Here is a 19,070-nt window from a genome sequence, read left to right as displayed (position 1 = left end):
GAAATGAAAGACCCAATTTATAGCTGTAGGATAGAGAGTTTTGATAAGCTCAAACTCTTTTGATATTATCTAATTAACAAATTAGATAATATCAATATCATCCATACAGAAATTCAAATATACTAATATTGATAAATAATCAATATTTATCAAAATTTAAGTGTCAACATCGATTTCTCACATAATTATGCATCTTTATGAAATAGCGCATAGTGCATTCTTGCATTAAGAAGACATAATGTGCAACAAGTTTGACCAACAACGTGTTGATAAGTATCAAACATGTGACGTTCAGATATAAGAATTATATCTCACCCACTTGACCACCAGGTCACCGATTTGGTGCATTCTTTTTATTTTCTTTCACTAAGCAATGCAAACTATTTCATGCAAATTAGAATTAGAGGACATTTGGTTCACAAAATATTGAATTACATTATTTAAGTTATATTACACCTATGTGCTCAAATTTTATTTTATTTGGTACCATGGAGAAGGCCAAGGCCTTCGCTAAGGAATCCTCCAGGTCAACGTGCCCCAGCATCAACTCGTAAGAGATCAATAAGGTAATTCAGAGAATCTTCAAAGATGATTGTCGTCTCCCAAACACTAAACTGACTAATGTTAGCTAGTTTGTCAGTACATTTATTGTCCTCCCTCCAGGCATGGGAAAATTGCATTATATACATATAGTTAAAATTACAAAGATATAAAAAAAAAATAGTTTGAGAAATGCAATTTTAATAATGTATGAATAAGATAAGTTTTTAAATGTAAGGAAGTATTATAAAGATAAGGATAACATTCTAAGCATGTGTTGCACACAGCTCACGTACTCCTAAATGTTGCTTCATAATATTTTGAATTCCAGAAGAAAATGGAAATCTTTGCCGACTTGTGATATACATACGACCATCCTTAAACATTATGTGTTGCACATATCCCAAAATTTCATATCAGCTCCCAACCCATCCCTGCCCTTCCTTCCTGGCAAGAAATATAACATTGGATCTGGATGGGCAAATTATATCTTACACAGGACGCACAATGCATTGTGCGCTCTGACCAAAACGACGTTGTTTTATATATATATATTTTTAAAAATTCTGTTTTCGGTTTCTGTCATTAACTTAAAAAAAAAAAGTTCTCTTCATATGTACATAATTGTAGAGTAGAATACACATAAATTCATAATACATAATACACATAACTCTTAACATAATATACATAAAATCTTAACATAAAAAAAGACGCCGTTTTGTGCCGGGCGCACAATGCATGCATCCTGATGTACGATATAACGATTGATCTGGATGCATGCATCCTACTTTCCATTTGGGCCGCTCAAACGAGGACATGTATTTAATGTATTATATATTAGGTAAATTATATTTTTGTATAACATATATTACACTAATCATATTTATAATTTGGAAAAAAGAAAAGAACAAATACGTCCTTAAAATTTACTCTATTAGTCTCTTAAATTTTCAAAAGTTACAATTAAGCTTTTAAACATATTATTTTAAAACATGACTTAAAAATTGATTGACGGATCTGACCAACTTCTGGCTGGACTCCAACCATATTCTGCCAAAAATTAAAACACCAGTGAAACGGTGACTGGTGTCGATTGGTTGCCTTCTCCGGCGAAGGAGACGGCAGACCAACTAGTTTGAAAATTCTCCATTCTTTGAAAATTGAAAGATGACAAGAACTTTATTAATTACTACAAATCTAGCTAAGCTAGTTATCAGATTTGGTTTCACTCGGGAACGTTCGATTGATTGCATTTATTGCTCCCAACTAACAACACCTCCATTAATGGTCTGATCTCGCAGAACACAGTAAGACTGTAAGAATCTCCCGTTCACACCATCAAAATTTCTGCTATAAATTCACCCCTCGCATGCTCCCCACTCCATCACCCCTCGCTAGCATCTATAAATCTCTACAAAACCTTCCCTTTTCCAGATAGATTATCATCAGATCAGAAGAATGGCGGCAAAGCTTAGTTTGGTTGTTTGCTTTGCAGTGTTGTGCATGGTTGTGGTTGCGCCCCATGCAGAGGCCGCCATGAGTTGCGGCACGGTGGCGAGTGGCTTAGGCCCTTGTCTCAATTACCTCAAGGGCACTGGACCTTTGGTCGGAGGCTGCTGCAACGGCGTTAGGAACCTAGCCGGCGCAGCTAAGACCACCGCTGACCGCCAGACCGCTTGTGGATGCCTGAAATCCTTGGCCGGCAGAATCTCCGGCCTTAAACCTAACCTCGCCTCTTCCCTCCCTGGAAAATGCGGCGTCAATGTCGGCTATCCCATCAGCACCTCCACCGACTGCTCCAAGTAAGCTGAGCCTCAGCTCATTCCTTTCTTTTTTTTCTTGGATGACGAGAAAACACGCAGTCACAGCTGCAGCTCAACAAAAAGTCTAAGCTGATAGTTGGATTGCATAATAATGAAAGTTGGATTGCACATTACTGGTTATATGCTCAACAATATCACCTTATGACCTTAGTTAACAAATTAAAGGACCAAATAAAACAATCTGGATTGTCCATAACTAAGCGACTCAAATCGAAAAAAACCATTAAACTGCTCTTCTTGAGAGTGCACAGACTGACCAACTTTGCTGGGTTGCTCCATTTCTTTTGTATAGAACGTAAAAGTAGGGTTGAAACTGATCTAACTTGTGTTTTTTTTTGTTTGGAACTATGATTTATGTTGCAGGGTTCACTAGAACAGATGGGAGAGTGCATGTTTTCTCAGACGACCGGAATATATAGCAACATCATCATTATCATCATAAGAATAATATATGCAGAGGAATAAGATAGGGATCATATCTTGTTGTGATCCCTGCAGCTAGGGATCCGATTTGTAGGAAACCAGCTTTCAACTATGTTTTTTTTTTTAATGGTCTTTTGTTTTAAGTTTTGATGTTTTACGTAAGGTTGCTCTGTCTGGTCTGTACTGTATGTGTCGCAAATATGAATGGTGATCCATCTGTACTTCACTGCTATTTATATATAATCTATATATCTATCAGATTTATCCACCACAGTTTTCTTATATGTTACTTCATAAGCATGTGTTGCCCAAAAGATAATAACTCTAAATAACTAAACAGGTTATATATTCATATATCTTATTATCTTATGTTATTTTTTGAGTGACGAGTAAACGTACTATTAGTCACAGTTTGAAAGTGTCCGATAAAAGACCACAATGAGGTCAACTAGCCTAGATTATCTATAAATGATCGACTCAAACTAAGGCGGCAACGATTCGAACTAGTGACCTTGTGGTTACAAGCCCATTTTGGTGTAGGTAACTTTGCTGACAAGCTCAAATTGAAAGGACAAAGATTCAAACTTGTGATATTGTAATTACAAGCATTGATCTCTTATCATCCCGGGTTTATCCCTTGATTATATCTTATGTTGTTAGAACTAAATGTTGTTTAATGGTATTTTAATTTCAAGAATAAAATGAAAGGCCAGCGATACAACTCATTCCTAAACATGTGTTACACCCAACGTAACTCACTCCTAAATGTTGCTTCATAATATTTTGAATTCCAAAAATAAAATGGAAATTAAATCTTTGTGGACTTGTGATATATACTACTCATCCTTAAACATGTGTTGCACATGAATATCCCAAAATTTCATACTGGTCCCATCGCATATTCGCATCCCTGCCCTTCTTGCCAGGCAAGAAATATAAGCATCCCATCAATAATTTTTCTTTATTTTTATGCTTTGTTGGAAGTGAGAAATGATGATTTGTTAAAAAAAGAAAAAATTACATTTGCAGTAAAATGATTTTTTTGTAAAACCTGCACGGAGAGAACAAAAAAAAAAAAAAAAAAAAAAAAAAGCAATAAAACCAGGAAATAAAAACCTACAAAAAATCATGACTAATGGCCTTGCTCTAACACGGGATCTGGATGCATGCATGCATTCAATTTGAGCTGCTAGGCCCACTACACACCATGTGCATTAGGGTAAACTATATATACTCATGTGTAAGATAAATTACACTAGAAGAATTCAATGGAATAAACTTATAACTTTCATGTATGATCGAAAATTATGTTTTATCTACTTACCCACCCTTTTTTAGATTTTTTTTTTTTTTTTTTTTTGGTTTGGTAATGGGTTAAACTTACCATCATTACCAAAGAGCATACATTGGGTAAATTCCGTCTTGTGACCGTAGTTAGCTAAGAGCTACAATGAGAAAAACTAACTTGCTAATAGCTTATCCGCTAAAACTAGTTGCCCACAATGGACTAGCTCAAACCAATTCAGAAGGACAATAGTTCGTTCTCATAGGGGACAGAATTTGTAATCTTGTAGTTAACAAGTAAACAGTTTGATGATCAACTTGGCTAAAGGTACTCTTAATTTTTTGATTTTTTACTTTTTATTAATGTGGCATGCATGTTTTGATTAATTCAATAAAAAAAAATCAAAATTGAAACATAAATGACAAAATTTTTACTAGAAATCTAGCTATCACTTTCCTTTCACTCTGGGCAACGTTTGATTGATTGATTGCATGCATTTATTGGTCCCAACTGCCAACAGCTCCATTAATGGTCTCACAGTGTACAGTGACACTAGCTCCTCCGTTCACACCATCAAAATTTCTGCTATAAATAAATCCCCCAGCCATTCTCCCACTCCATCACCACAATCACTACTACTTAGAGCATCTGCAAAGCTCAGCTACACATATATATCCTGTCTTTCATTCCCAGATCGATCAGAGGCAATGGCGAATCTTAGTTTGGTTAAGGTTGTTTGCGTTGCGGTGTTGTGCATGGTTGTGGTTGCGCCCCACGCAGAGGCCGCCATTACTTGCGGCACGGTGGCGAGTAGCTTAGTCTCTTGTTTCAAATACATCAAGGGCACTGAACCATTGACCGCAGCCTGCTGCAAAGGCGTTAAGGATCTCGCCGCCGCAGCTAAAACCACCGCCGACCGCCAGACCGCTTGCAACTGCCTCAAATCCCTGGCCGGCAAACTCTCCGGATTTAACCCTGGCCTCGCCGCCGGCGTCCCTGGAAAATGCGGCGTCAACGTCGGCTATCCCATCAGCACCTCCACCGACTGCTCCAAGTACTATACTCCGGCCTCTTTCTTTTCTTTCTTTTAATCTATTGGAATAAAGTTTAAATTGGCCACGGAACGTAACTTAAAAATACAATTAGGTCATTGAACGAAAAAAAATGTTATTAGACCACTAAACACTCTAAAAATCATACTCTAAAAATCAATCAGGTTGTTTATAGCTGACCAGTTAATTAAATCTAAGAACTTGTAATCTGACGATTTCGCTATATGTTTTTGTTTGATACTATGATTATTTGTGTTGCAGGATTCACTAGAACAGATTATGGGAGAGTGCAGGGTTTCTCAGACAGGCCATTACAGAGAACTACGACGACCGGAATAGTGACATCATCGTTATTATCATAAGAATAATATATGCAGAGGAATAAGAGGGGGATCATATCTTTTTGTGATCCCTGCAGCTAGGGCTCCGATTTGTAGGAAACCAGCTTTCAACTATGTTTTTTCTTCTTTTTTTTTTTTTTAATGGTCTTTTGTTTTAAGTTTTAACGTTTTACGTAAGGTTGCTCTGTCTGGTTTGTACTGTGCCGCAAATATGAATGGTGATCAATATGTACTTCACTGCTATTTATAATCTATATATCTATCAGATTTAACCACCACTGTTTTCTTGTATATATACACACACACGCACTCGTTCAAAAGCACACTATCACTTTAACATGAAATAATTTAAACAAATTTCTGCAAAAGATCATTTTTATTAAACAAAAATAATGTTGGACTTACTTAATTTGGGTACGAAGGAAACCTGTAAATTAAAGGTGTGTACAGAGTAAACAATACTCCTATGTAATAACTTATAAATGATATATAAAAAAATCATGTGCTGCAAGCTCAACTAAGATACCTTCTATTAATTTACTCTCTTGTCTTTTTCTTATTCCACTAAAATTAGAAAGGCATGTGCCAAATTAAAATCACAAAAAATATAATTAATTTGTCAAGAATTGAACCATCCCTTATCAACACCTCATAATCCGCGCATAGCATTACACCGATATGGAGATTTAGGGTGTGGTTAAAAATCAGGAAAATGATTTTTGAAATTATTTTATGAAAAAAGAGATTTCTCAAAAAAATATTATATTATCATTTTTAGAACTGTCTTTGGTGTGTTTTGTTCATTTTTTAAAAAGAGAAAAAAAGGTCAAACACCCTAAACTTTATCTTGTCAACTCCGAAGATAAAATTGATTATTGGCGACTGTTCGACCTATCATCTTCCACCAGAGATGGAACGCAACCGGTTGGTCAACCACTGGTCACCTTCTCCGATGGAAGGTGACCAGTTGGTAGCCGAGGAGATAGGTAAGAGAATATGGCTCATGATTAATATTCGGGGCAAAGAGAAGAAGCCTTGAAATGACTTCCCTTTAAAAAGAAAAATCATTTTTCAAAAAAACAAAGTGATTTTTCCTTTAATCAAAATTAATTTTTTATAATTTTAATTTTTCAGACCTTGTCAAACACTAAAAACTCAAGAAAATAATTTATAGAAATTATTTTCCAAATTTCTAAACACACTATAAGAAATTAAATATGTAGATTAGTTGACATAAATAGTAGGATTTACTTTTTTCTACCAATCTAAACATGACATCTAGATCGACATCACAACCGACAAGAGTAAAAGAGATTCCTTACGTACGTACACTTATGACTTACCACAAGTTGAAAGTTCATACCTCACTGGGCATTGGCCAATTGAAGCAGTATTTAATGCAGAGGAAGTATGAGCCATATATGGCGTGCACGTATCTCCAAATTTCATCAGCACAAGAAAGAAATAATATTATTACAATTCCATTATTTCACATCTCAATGCCCAGGCCATTCAATGCTTTCAATCGGTTAGTTGAGTTGGAAACTCCCAAATATGACAAAAGGATCGGATAATTAAACAAGAGACTTGAGGACGAGGAACGTTATGCTGTAAGCACGTGTCCACCTCAGAAGGTAGGCATAATTTTATATTCATAATTTATATATTGTAGATTCATAATTTTTATATAGTAGATCAATAATTTCTATATTGTAAATTCATAAAATTTATATTTTAGATTCATAATTTTTAAACCGTAGATTCATAATTTAAATACAGTAAATTCATAATTTGTATACAATAGATTCATAATTTGTATACTGTAGATTCATAATATCTGTACTGTATATTCATAATTTATGTACTATAAATTCATAATTTATAAACTATATAGTTATCAATTATAAACATATAGTTCTCTGATTTGTGAAAATAGAGTTCAACAATTAAAATCTAAAGTATAAATTTTATGAATCTACAATATAGAAATTATGAATCTACAATATAAAAATTATGAATATGAAATCGTGCTCACCTTGCAACGTGGGCACGTGCTCATAGCATAATTTGCCCAACGTTGAGGGGTAAGATAGATCTAAAGAACAATGGCGTATGGTAGGGCCCAAAATTCAATTCAACAATAAATTCTTAGCCCACTGAAAGCGAAATCCTCTCATATCAAGGGGCCAATATGATTGTGAATAAATAAGTTACAGCGATTCAATAATTTATTAGGTGAGAGGATCAATACGTATATAATGTTGCTTCTTTATCATAATTTACCATTCAAGAACTAATTAAGCTACGTTACTTAAGTGGACTATTAAACGCTATATTCTGTTTTAACTACTAGTATTATGTTTAATACTAGTAAGTACATTTTATCTAACTAAAATTTTAAGTTAATAGTTGAACTATATATTTATTATTTACCTATCATATTGTTTGCGTTCCAATTTAGGTATGGTTCATACTTCACAGAATTCAAATCTTGACCCACAATCTAGGTTTAGTTAATACAGCGTGCTTATAGATTAAAATTTGTTGTTATATATTGTTGTTAACTAAGTTCAAGAGACTTGACCAATGACCTTGTGATCTAGTGGTACGAAATAACTTTTTTTAAATGAGAGATCATAAATTTAATTTTCAATAATCATAAATTTAATTTTCAATAAGAACAATATTGATTCTTAATTTGTGTTGTAGGTTAAGAAAGTAATTTATGAAGATATATATCATTATAATAGAGTTACTCAAAAAGTTCACATAAGACTTGAATTTATTACCGAATATGACAAAGAGACTTGAATTTGTTACCAAATATGACATTAATGGACAATTGGTAACCTAGTCGATCCCCGCCTAACTAGGGATGGAAATAGGTCCCAAATAGGGACCTATGACTCAACCTAGTTTGACTCGATTCGACTCGACGGAAAAGCCAAGCTTGAGTCTATATTACTATCCATTTAGGTAAATATGCTATGTGAGAACATGCTCCCATGTAAAAGGTGAGGACTGGTATGATCAGTCCTTGAGGATTTCTATAAAATAAGGGAAGAAAATGAGTTTCAGTTCATTTTATAATTATTGAAACTTGAAATTTTCAATAATATTAAATTGACTCAATCATTTTTTTATTAAAACTTTCAATAATTGATGAACGTAATCTTACTGGACAACTGATGAGATATGTCCTTACTTTTTCTAGGAAGACCAAGGAGGTTATTCTCATTTGAGTTCACCCATGTGTGTGAGAGATGTATTAGCACGTACATGTATAACCCAATCTTAGAAATCCAATTTTAAATAGCCCATTTTATATATTTGTAAAATGTATTAGCCCAATGTATGCTATTAAAGCCATTAATGTTTGTGTGACTTTATGATTTCATTGTGTATGAATTGTTATGGACTTATGATTTTTTTATTTTTTTTTAATGATTCTGGACTAGTTATTGTGTTTGGTTTGAACTTGTTTTAAACTAGGCGATGCCATTTTATATGAGCTTGTAAATATAATGTACTAGTTAGTATGTTTGAATGATTGCACTGCACTTAGGTTGGTATGTAATTCTGGAGATTGTGATTTGTGATTTTTGAACTTAGTACTTGTGTTAATGTATTGTAATGATCAATTTTTATAATTGTGTAATTAAATTTTTTGAATTAAATTAATTTTATTATTTTTAGATCTTTTAAACATGTCTCATACGAGACTAAATCCTTGGTTGTTAGGTTTACGCTTGAACCAAAAATAAAGCACACTCATATAAGCTCAAGTGGCCTAGCTAAGCTCAAACCCTAATCTCACAATTGTTATACAATGAATTGATATTCATCTTACATTGTATATCTTAATTTAAAAATTACGTGTTTCCAGTTGATATATTATATACATATAACTAATAATTTATGTGTATATAAATAAATTAAAAACATAAAATATATTATTACAGATATGATGAATCAGATCGAATCACGAAAATATTAAATAATACGAGAATTATTGTTCTCTTTTAAAGCCGAGTACCACCTGTAAGAAAAGTTGTTGCGGAGAATAAATGCACAGGTTCTACAAGCTTCCGGGTTGTGGGGGAGACAGATTCATCTGCTGACAAATGTTACTCAGTAAGTTAATGTAAATTATTATGTGTGGTTGAGTTTTTCTTGCATTCTTTAATTCCATTTATGAACACATAGTACGGAGTGTCGAGTATATCCATTAACCTTTGACAATATGCATGTGCATAGCATCAATGAAAGACAACGATAATCTCAAAGGCGTGGTTAATTGAGTGAAAGGTTCATTCATTCTTAATCAAAGGTTAAGGGTTTAATTTTATATTTTGAAAATAAAATATGCTTAAATTTTTAGGCCAGCTATTTCATTTAAAAGAGAGGTGCCTACAATATAGTGAGGGATTAGTCATTGTGTTCGACGTTAAAAACGTTGAGTATACCAAAAAAAATAAATAAAAGACAAAGATGTCTTGAGGGGATCTCAACAGAGTTTGGATGGCTAGAGTTAGATAAAGCGTTTTTGCACCTTTGTTGCACACCCCCTCCCCCCCCCCCAAAAAAAAAAAAAAAAAAAAAAAAAAAAAAGGAAAGATGATTTGACTATTGATTTGATAAGTATAAAATCATAAGTTAAGTTAGATTTACCGTGTGAGCGGTCAATTAATCTTCTTGACTTGAGCGAATCAATTATGAGCAATATAAAATAATTTATATTCTTATGGCATCTGACAATTAGGATCACAAGACACATGATTTATCTAGTACATACTTGGAGTGGTGATTACTAATTTTCTTCTATCACTCAAAAGAAAAGAAAAACAAAAAAAAAAAACAAAGAAAGACAACGATATCTATTATAATTTAAAAGGAATAAGGGTCAAATAGGCCATCGAACTACACACCAAACTTCAATTAGGCTATTCAACTAAAAAAAACTACAATTGGGTCCCTGAACCGCGCAAATTCAAACAATTGAACCTAAAATGACCTGTTAACCGGGTAACTAGATGACGTGGCGGTTAATACCAAATTAATTTTTATTTTGAAAAATTATTTTAATAATTTGTAAGTAAAAAAAAAAAAAAAAAAAAAAGGAAAAACCCGCCGGCCACCCATTCCCTCCTTCGTTTCCACCGGAATTTACAAACTGCAATTACTGAATTCAGAATTGATAATGGGCCAATTATCCAATCCTCCCATGTGATTTTCAAGAATTGAAATTTCGATGGGCCAAGCTTGATATCATGTACGGTGCGGCGGCGATTGGGGCAAGAGTGAGGTGCAGCGTTTTGGAGACGAGCGGCGATTGACTTCATAGGCTAGACAAGCATGGGGATGCCAAAGATTAGGCCAATGGCGATGTTGTAGAGGGCGATGAAGATGAGGGCGGTGTTGAGAGTGAGCACCAACACGTACTATTCATCCCGGCGAAGACGAAGGAGGGAGAGGGGAAGGGGTGGCCGGCAGATTTATTTATTTATTTTTTTTTTTACTTAAAAATTATTAAAATATTAAAATAATTTTTTAAAATAAAAATTAATGTAGTAACCGCCACGTCATCTAGTTACCCGGTTAACAGGTCATTTTAGGTCCAATTGTTTGAATTTGCACGGTCCAGGGACCTAATTGTAGCTTTTTTTAGTTGAATGGCCTAATTGAAGTTTGATGTGTAGTTCGATGGCCTATTTGACCCTTATTCCTAATTTAAAATTATTTTGACTTTGTTGGATTAGTATTATTGGTTCACTGTCTAATACTATTAAGTATCATTAAATATGATTTTTTTTTTTTTTTTGGTTATATATACTTGAAAATGATGTCAATATAAGAAAAAAGAAAAAACATAAATCATTATTCAGATACTTACAATTATCATTTTTGATGTGTCATTTTTTTTATTCAACAAGTAAATTTCTTATTAGTTCAGAGTGGAGTTTGTCAATTTATCAGTAATTTATGATAATAAGATTTTTTTTTTTTTTTTTTTTTTTTTTGAGATGGCTAGCTAATAGAAAGTTATAATATAATGGTAGGGATGCGATGAATTTTGCAAAACATATATACACACCCATATATAGAAACTTACCAATATTTATGAGTGTTTGATTTGGATACTTTTAGTCCCAAAATTATAATGAAGCACAAAGAGTCAATAACATCTCCACTGAATTTCAATCTCAACATGTCATATGAGCACAAAGTATTTGACATAAATTTAATGCTTTAATTATTTGCAAAGCACATTTAGTTATTCAATTATTATTAAAGTGTGTCAAGAAGTTACTACAAATTTAGTCCTTAAAATATTAAATTCACCTTTTTGATAATAATTGAAGGACAAAATTTACATATCAAATAATTAAATTACTAAATCTTTACATTGATCATAATTGAGTGATTTAAAATACCATTATTGCAATACAACGAAAGATCATTAATTTATCAAAGAAAATAAATAAAATCCAAATTAAACATAATATTCAAAAAAAAAATAAACTTTACTTATGCATAATAGTTCACAAACTAGATAGAAAAGATAACCTTACATATTTTATAGTTAATTAAACATACATATATTAATTTCTGTTCACAATTGCATTGTCCAATAATACATCACCAAGATGTCCGCATGGACAGCTCAATTGGTCATAGGGGTGAAGTTTGAGAAGAATGACCAGGGATTGAGTCTCACCAGCGATAGTGTGAAAGCAACCTCTCAAAGTGAGGAGGGCTCCTTGTGCGTAGTAAAAAAAAAAAAAAAAAAAGATCTAGCCTCTGTGATTCAGTTGTGATTTAATTACATCTGGCGATTCAACCTTTTGGGAGGAAAAATACATCATTCATATTAAACCTAGCGTCACCAACTTTAATTTCTGTTATTTGTGTGCAAATGACAAGGTTTTTTTTAATACTTAAGTAATCCTCGCAACACCGGCGGCAGTGTGGGAGCAACCTCTCAAAGTGAGGGGCTCCTTGTGCGCAATAAAAAAAAGGTCTAGCCTCTGTGGTTTAATTCAGTGATTCAGTCGTGATTTAATTACATCCCCCCATATGCTTTGTCGGGGTTGGAGATTCAACCTTTTGGGAGGAATAATACATCATTCATATTAAACCTAGCGTCACCAACTTTAATTTCTGTTATTTGTGTGAAAATGACAAGGCTTTTTTTTTTTTTTTTAATACTTAGCAATCCAATTCAACTTCTACAGTGCCACATTCAGTCATGACATCAAGTCAGGTGACGAATCACTACACTAACACCCGTGACAAACTAAGCTTTTTTTTTTTTTTTTTTTTTTTTAATAAGAAGTATTATTTTCTACCTACAGAATCTCATTATTTGCATGTTATAGATAAAACATTTATTTAAAAAGCTCTAATTGAACCTCCAATCCTGTAGGGTTGTGGTTGTAGTTGTAGTTGTAGTTGCTAATTTTTTTATGAACTACTCACATTTTTAGATTATTAGAATATATAGTAGTTATTACGGAGTATAAATTTATTTTCGTGTGATAAGGAAAATCCGGGGTCAATATGCATTAGGTAAATTCGTTCCTATATAATAATCTACATATTAAGTCACTAGAAATTAAAATCCAGTGCTAACAGGTAACTTTCTGTTACGCAAATTTTGTTCCATTCATTCGACTGCATTTTTTGAAATAATTTGCACTGCTAAAAGTTTGAGTTTTTTTTTAACTACTTTTACTGATTAGCTAATAAGTGCATGTTTTAACCATTTATTGCGACGAAAACGCCTTTTACTAATTACTTTTTGCTGATCAGAAAAGTGGATTTCGGGTAATATTGCCATAGGTTCCGATCATATGCGACGGGGACGAGATTGACGAAAATGAACGGAAAGTTTGTCGGAAAAGAGCAAGTGTAAAACTAGCACGACTCACTCCGATCCATTATATTCATATTTCTGGAAACCACGTATTGAGTACACTAGCAGACAGTACGACAGAAAAAGAAACACAAACAGAAACCTATACTAGACGCCACCGGCCGGAAATCCTAAAGACGACGGCGGCGGACGACAATATATATATATATATATATATATATATATATATATATATATATATATATATATAACAAGAGCTGCACTCAAGGAGTCTGTACGCCATAGCATAGCTGGATAATATAATGTTCGTTTTTCCTCTTATTTAATCAACTCCATGATGCAGCATTTATCGTCTTCTCATGCTTACTGCACCCTGCGTACATTACAAAGAAAAGCAAAAAAAGTTATGTTAGAATAGTGAAAATCAAGTGTGATTAAGTACCCCTAAAACTCCAGTCAAGTTAATTAAATTGTTGAGCTGGTCAGCTATATAAATAATCTATACTGATTTACCTGTCAAGGTCACAATAGTCTACAAGTTTGACTTCCATAATAACTTATTGATGTTTCTTGGTTTAAACCGATAAGTTATATCAGGTTAGGGTCCAGGGCAATCAATACCGGTGTGGTGTCCCAAGGCCCCTCTTACCGCATAGACCAGCCTTAACCTATGTGAAATTGGTTTTTCTCTACCACGAGAACAAATGGCCGGGAGCTATCTTCGTCAATTCCCTGATGAGCCTATGGCAGGGGATCCTGGGACGTCGCATTGACGTTGGTGATTGTGCTGGACTCTAGGCCCGTGGCATATAAACCATCTAGTCCGGTTTACAAAGTTATATGTAATGGGGAAGAGTTAATAGTATAAGATACAACTTTTATATATATATATATAAAATGTTGAAAAGTTTGAGGGATTTTTAGTTGGTGTATAGTCAAGTAAGAATTATGTGTTTAAAGCTACAGTGTACACGTACGTTGCGCAGTTAGTGGAGAGGGAGATCTTGTAGGGAAGGGTAACGCCACATTTTTCCGGGAGGTTGGCGGCCAATTCGAGGTTTATGCCGGGGACAGAGGCGGCGGCGTTCTTCATGCAGTTGCAAACGGTCTGGCGGTCGGCGGTGGTGGCGGCGGATTTATAGAGGGATCTGATCCCGTCGCAGCAGTTCATCGGAACCGCACCGCCGTTCCTCACGTAGTTCATGCATGGGGACAATTCGGTTACCACGGTGCCGCACGTCACGGACTGTGCATGCAGGCCAGCCATCATCGCCGCCGCCACCACCACCATGGACATCACCACCATGCACGCCGCTTTTGCCATTTGGCCGTCGGTAATTTTGTTGAAATACAGACTTAATTAGCTTGGAGAAAGGTTTAGAATTGGAAGGGAAAGGAAGTAGAATGCTTTGTGTGAAGAATGGTTTAGGGAGAAGCTGTTTATATAGAAGAGGGAGGTTAGCTATAAAAATGTATATATGGTGCATGCACCGGCCTATTAGACTGATTTCCGGTCATTATTCAATTTTGTCATTCAAGTTTATATTAAAATCTGACAACCCTAACCCAAATCAGTTAGACTATTATTTTGATAATCACAAAGTTCAAAGTTTGACTTTCCGTAAAAACAGTCTATTAACTTTTTTGATTTGAGTCGATTAGCTATAAACAACCTAGATTGGTTTGAGACAGATTCATCTGCTGACAAATGTTACTCTGTAAGTTATATAAATTATTATGTGTGGTTGAGTTTTTCTTGCATTCTTTAATTCCATTTATGAACACATAGTACGGAGTATAGAGTATATCCATTAACCTTTGACAATATGCATGTGCATAGCTGCGCATCAATGAGAGACAACGATGTTTTGTCTCAATTAAATTGATCTCATTGTTAATTTGGTAATTACAAGATTATAAGTTAAATTTGATTTGCAATCTGAGCGGCTTTTGACTTTTTTTGGGTTAAGCCGGTTAATTATAAGCAACATAAAATGATTTACCTTAATTATGACCCTTTACAAATTGAGGTAGTCACAAGACACACCGTTTACCTACATACTTTTGAATAGTGATTACTAATTTTTCTCATCACTCCGAAAGAAAATGAAAGATTGAAAGACAACGATGTCTATTAATATCAACATTAATGATTTCAAATTATTTTGATTTTGTTGTATTAGTATTATTGGTTCACTGTCTAATACTATTAAGTATAATTAAATATATTTTTTTTTGGGTTATATATGGTTGACAATATAAGAAAAAAAGAACATAAATCATGATAGAGATTACTGCTGGAAATTATGGAATTTCCGACCACCTGAAAGTGATCTTAAATTAAGTCGAAAGTCTTGTTCCGACCATTTTTGGTATCTGGAAAAATCTTTGTTGCTGTTTCCGACCACTTTTTACTTTCGACTTGATTTAAGATCACTTTCAGGTGGTCGGAAAATCTCGTGCTCTCAAGTATTTTGTTCCACTCATTCGACTACCCTTTTTGGAATTAATTTGCACTGCTAAAAAATTTGAGTTTTTTTTTACTACTTTTACTGATTACCAAATAAGTGCATGTTTCAACCACTTTTTGCTGATCAGAAAAAGTGGATTTCCGGCAATATTGCCATAGGTTCCGAGCATATGCGACGGGGACGAGAATGATGAAAATGAACGGAAAGTTTGTCGGAAAAAAGCAAGTGTAAAACTACCACGACTCACTCCGATCCATTCATAAATATTTCTGGAAACCACGTACTGAGTACACTAGCGGACAGTACAACAGAAAAAGAAACACCAAACAGAAACCTAGACGCCACCGCCCGGAAATCCTAAAGACGACGGCGGCAGACGACAATATATATATATATATATATATATATATATATATATATATATATATATATATATATATATATATATAAAACAAGAGCTGCACTCAAGGAGTCTGTACGCCATAGCTGGAGAATCTTCTTTTTTCCTCTTATTTAATCAACTCCATGATGCAGCATTTATCGTCTTCTCATGCTTACTGCACCCTGCATACATTACAAAGAAAAGCAAATAATTATGTTAGAATACTGAAAATCTAAGTGTGGATAGTACCCGTAAAACCCTAGTCAAGTTCATCAATTGTTGAGCTCATCAGCTATATAAATAACCTATACTAGTTATCTGTTAGGGTCACAATAGTTTACAAGCTTGACTTTCATAATAGTTTATTGATTTTCTTGGTTTAAACTGATAAGCTATATGTCACGGGGCTAGAGTCCAGCGTAACCCGAGACCCCTCTTACCACGCAGACCAACCTTAACCTGTGTCAAACTGGTTTTGCTCTACCATGGGCACAAATGGTTGGGAGCTATTTTAGCTCCTTGATGATGAGCCCATGGCAGGGACCTCGGGACGTCATATGGACGTTGGTCGTTGTGTTGGACTCTAGGCCCGTGACATATAGACCATCTAAGCTGGTTTACAAAGTTTTTTGCCAGTTAGGGTCAGAATATGTAATGCGGGGAAGAGTTAACATATAATTAAGATACAACTTAAAAACATATATAATTGTAACGGGTATAATTAAGTTTGAAGGATCTTTAGTTGGTGTCTAGTCAAGTAAGAATTATGTGTTTAAACAAGCTAGAGTGTACTTAGTAGTACGTACGTTGCGCAGTTAATGGAGGGGGTGATCTTGTAGGGAAGGGTAACGCCACATTTTTGGGGGAGGGCGGCGGCCAGGTCGAGCCTCACGCCGGGGACAGAGCCGGCGGCGTTCTTCATGCAGTTGCAAACGGTCTGGCGGTCGGCGGTGGTGGCGGCGGATCTATAGAGGGATCTGATCCCGTCGCAGCAGTTCATCGGAACCGCACCGCCGTTCCTCACGTAGTCCAGGCACGGGTACAAGTCGGTTACTACGGTGCCACACGACATGGACTGTGCATTCAGGCCAACCATCATCGCCGCCACCGCCACCACCACCATCCACGCCGCTTTTGCCATTAGACCGCCGGTAATTTTGTTGAAATAGAGACTTAATTAGCTTGGAGAAAGGTTTAGAATTGGAAGGGAAAGGAAGTAGAATGCTTTGTGTGAAGAATGGTGTAGGGAGAAGCTGTTTATATAGAAGAGGGAGCTGAGCTATAATGTATGTATGGGGTGCACCTATTAGACTGATGTTCATTATTATGTTATTCAAGTTTATATTAAAATCCGGCAACCCTAGCCCTATCAGACTATTACTTTGATAATTATAAAGTTCAAAGTTTGACTTTTCGTAAGAACAGTCTATTAACTTTCTTGATTTGAATAGCTAGCAATAGATAATCTAGACTGATTTAACTCTCTGTATCATATCGTTCCCAAGTAGTTAGAGTCACAAGGCGGAGTTTACCAAAAGCCCCTGCATCACTGGAATAGTGGATGAATCATTCTAATTTGTTGGTCCTATTTCTTGAAGAATACAAGTAACTTTGTTGGAGAGATGGTAGTTGGAAGTGATTAAAGAAATTGAATGCATTTTGATGAATGTTGTCACCTAATTAAATTCAAGAAAATGGTATGCACGTAAAGGGGTTATTAACTTGTGACCGTCCATTGCAGAAAGAAAGTAAATGCGTACAGTCGTGCATGCTTTCCTGTTTGATGTACGTACCATCTTTAATTAATTGTATTACGTAAGGTGTCATGTAAGGGGGGGAAAAAATAAAATTGCTTCTTACGTGCACAGCGGGCACATGCCGTGTTGTATTTTTCATTTGGTTTGGTCGATTTGGATACTTCAACTTTAGTTTGGGATTGCTATGGATGATAGTGTTTGAGTGTTTTCCATTTTTAGTGTAAGCAACAACACTGTTGACGAAGGTTGAAATTAACATAACTTTGATATGAATTTATGAAATTATAATGTTTTCTCAAAAAACATTTCGATGGTAAAAGAAAAAAAAAAATAAAAAAATCAAATAGGCCATTGAACTTTATTCGAAACATTCAAATTTATCATTTTAGTGTATTTAAACTCAATTACCGATAATTCACCTTAAATAACTGGTCAACAAAATTCCAACGACAATTCCATCCATAATTCTGGCGATAAAAAAAATATTGACGATAATTCCGACAATATTGAACACAACTTAGTTAGGTTCGACCAACACTAAAGTAGTCACTATCCTCGTGTTACCAAACAAAACAAAGCGACTATCATCCAATCATATCTAAGGATCTAAGCTGGTTGGTGGTTCAATATTGCATATTAGGATTAGTTGGTAATATTGAAATTAAGGAAAGTATTTATGCCATCCATGCAATGTTGATTGGTAATAGAAACATTCAAAAAAAATCTTAGCTTTGACACCTAATAACATTAATTGGTGTATGTGTCAAAACCTCGTGATCAAGCGGCATGACTATGACACTCTTAAATGAAGTCAAAAAAATTTGTAAAAAATATTACATTTACTATATAAGTATTATACGGAGTACAATTTTTCTCATAAATTCTTTAACTCTTAATATTATATTTTTCATCATAAATATTACTCTTATCTCGAACAAATAACTATTCAATCTCTAATGACCTTATATTACATTTTGATTTAAAACTATACATTTTCTTTATAAGTAACAATCAAATTATTCTTGATTATAATTACATTTTCATATTAACATGACCCATCTATTAGACAGTCTCACAAGGGACTCACCGCCAAAAGTTTGCCTTATGTTCAAGTCAAATG

General features: G+C 34.5%; 4 protein-coding genes across 5 annotated transcripts; 2 read left to right on the top strand and 2 right to left on the bottom strand.

Annotated features, from left to right (window-relative positions):
• Window positions 1-1,911: 1,911 nt before the first annotated feature.
• Window positions 1,912-5,739, top strand: LOC109182307 (non-specific lipid-transfer protein 1-like). The gene is made up of 3 exons (XM_019332444.1): window positions 1,912-2,342; window positions 2,727-2,757; window positions 5,419-5,739. Exons 1-2 carry the CDS (start codon window positions 1,999-2,001, stop codon window positions 2,734-2,736), a joined length of 354 nt encoding a protein of 117 aa, XP_019187989.1. The 5' UTR covers window positions 1,912-1,998; the 3' UTR covers window positions 2,737-2,757; window positions 5,419-5,739.
• LOC109182306 (non-specific lipid-transfer protein-like) lies at window positions 4,679-5,736 on the top strand. Its single transcript, XM_019332443.1, has 2 exons — window positions 4,679-5,125; window positions 5,385-5,736. Exons 1-2 carry the CDS (start codon window positions 4,779-4,781, stop codon window positions 5,392-5,394), a joined length of 357 nt encoding a protein of 118 aa, XP_019187988.1. The 5' UTR covers window positions 4,679-4,778; the 3' UTR covers window positions 5,395-5,736.
• Window positions 5,740-13,658: 7,919 nt separating the features above from the next.
• On the bottom strand, window positions 13,659-17,397 carry LOC109180972 (non-specific lipid-transfer protein 1-like). Of its 2 annotated transcripts, XM_019330704.1 has the most exons (3): window positions 17,314-17,397; window positions 14,318-14,643; window positions 13,659-13,713 (listed from the first exon to the last, which is right to left on the bottom strand). In XM_019330704.1, the coding sequence occupies exons 1-3, from the start codon at window positions 17,332-17,334 to the stop codon at window positions 13,704-13,706; spliced, it is 357 nt and encodes a 118-aa protein (XP_019186249.1). In that variant the 5' UTR covers window positions 17,335-17,397; the 3' UTR covers window positions 13,659-13,703. The 2 variants fall into 2 exon arrangements, with proteins under 2 accessions (XP_019186249.1, XP_019186248.1); XM_019330703.1 differs by lacking the exon at window positions 17,314-17,397 and having other exon boundaries at window positions 14,318-14,759.
• Window positions 16,318-17,420, bottom strand: LOC109180974 (non-specific lipid-transfer protein 1-like). The gene is made up of 2 exons (XM_019330705.1): window positions 17,000-17,420; window positions 16,318-16,375 (listed from the first exon to the last, which is right to left on the bottom strand). The coding sequence occupies exons 1-2, from the start codon at window positions 17,332-17,334 to the stop codon at window positions 16,366-16,368; spliced, it is 345 nt and encodes a 114-aa protein (XP_019186250.1). The 5' UTR covers window positions 17,335-17,420; the 3' UTR covers window positions 16,318-16,365.
• Window positions 17,421-19,070: the final 1,650 nt, after the last annotated feature.

This window comes from Ipomoea nil, unplaced genomic scaffold (genome assembly GCF_001879475.1).
Source record: "Ipomoea nil cultivar Tokyo-kokei standard unplaced genomic scaffold, Asagao_1.1 scaffold1043, whole genome shotgun sequence".
NCBI lineage: Eukaryota > Viridiplantae > Streptophyta > Magnoliopsida > Solanales > Convolvulaceae > Ipomoea > Ipomoea nil.
The sequence above is the reverse complement of the archived record's forward strand: the minus strand, read 5'-3'. Positions and strand labels throughout refer to the sequence as shown.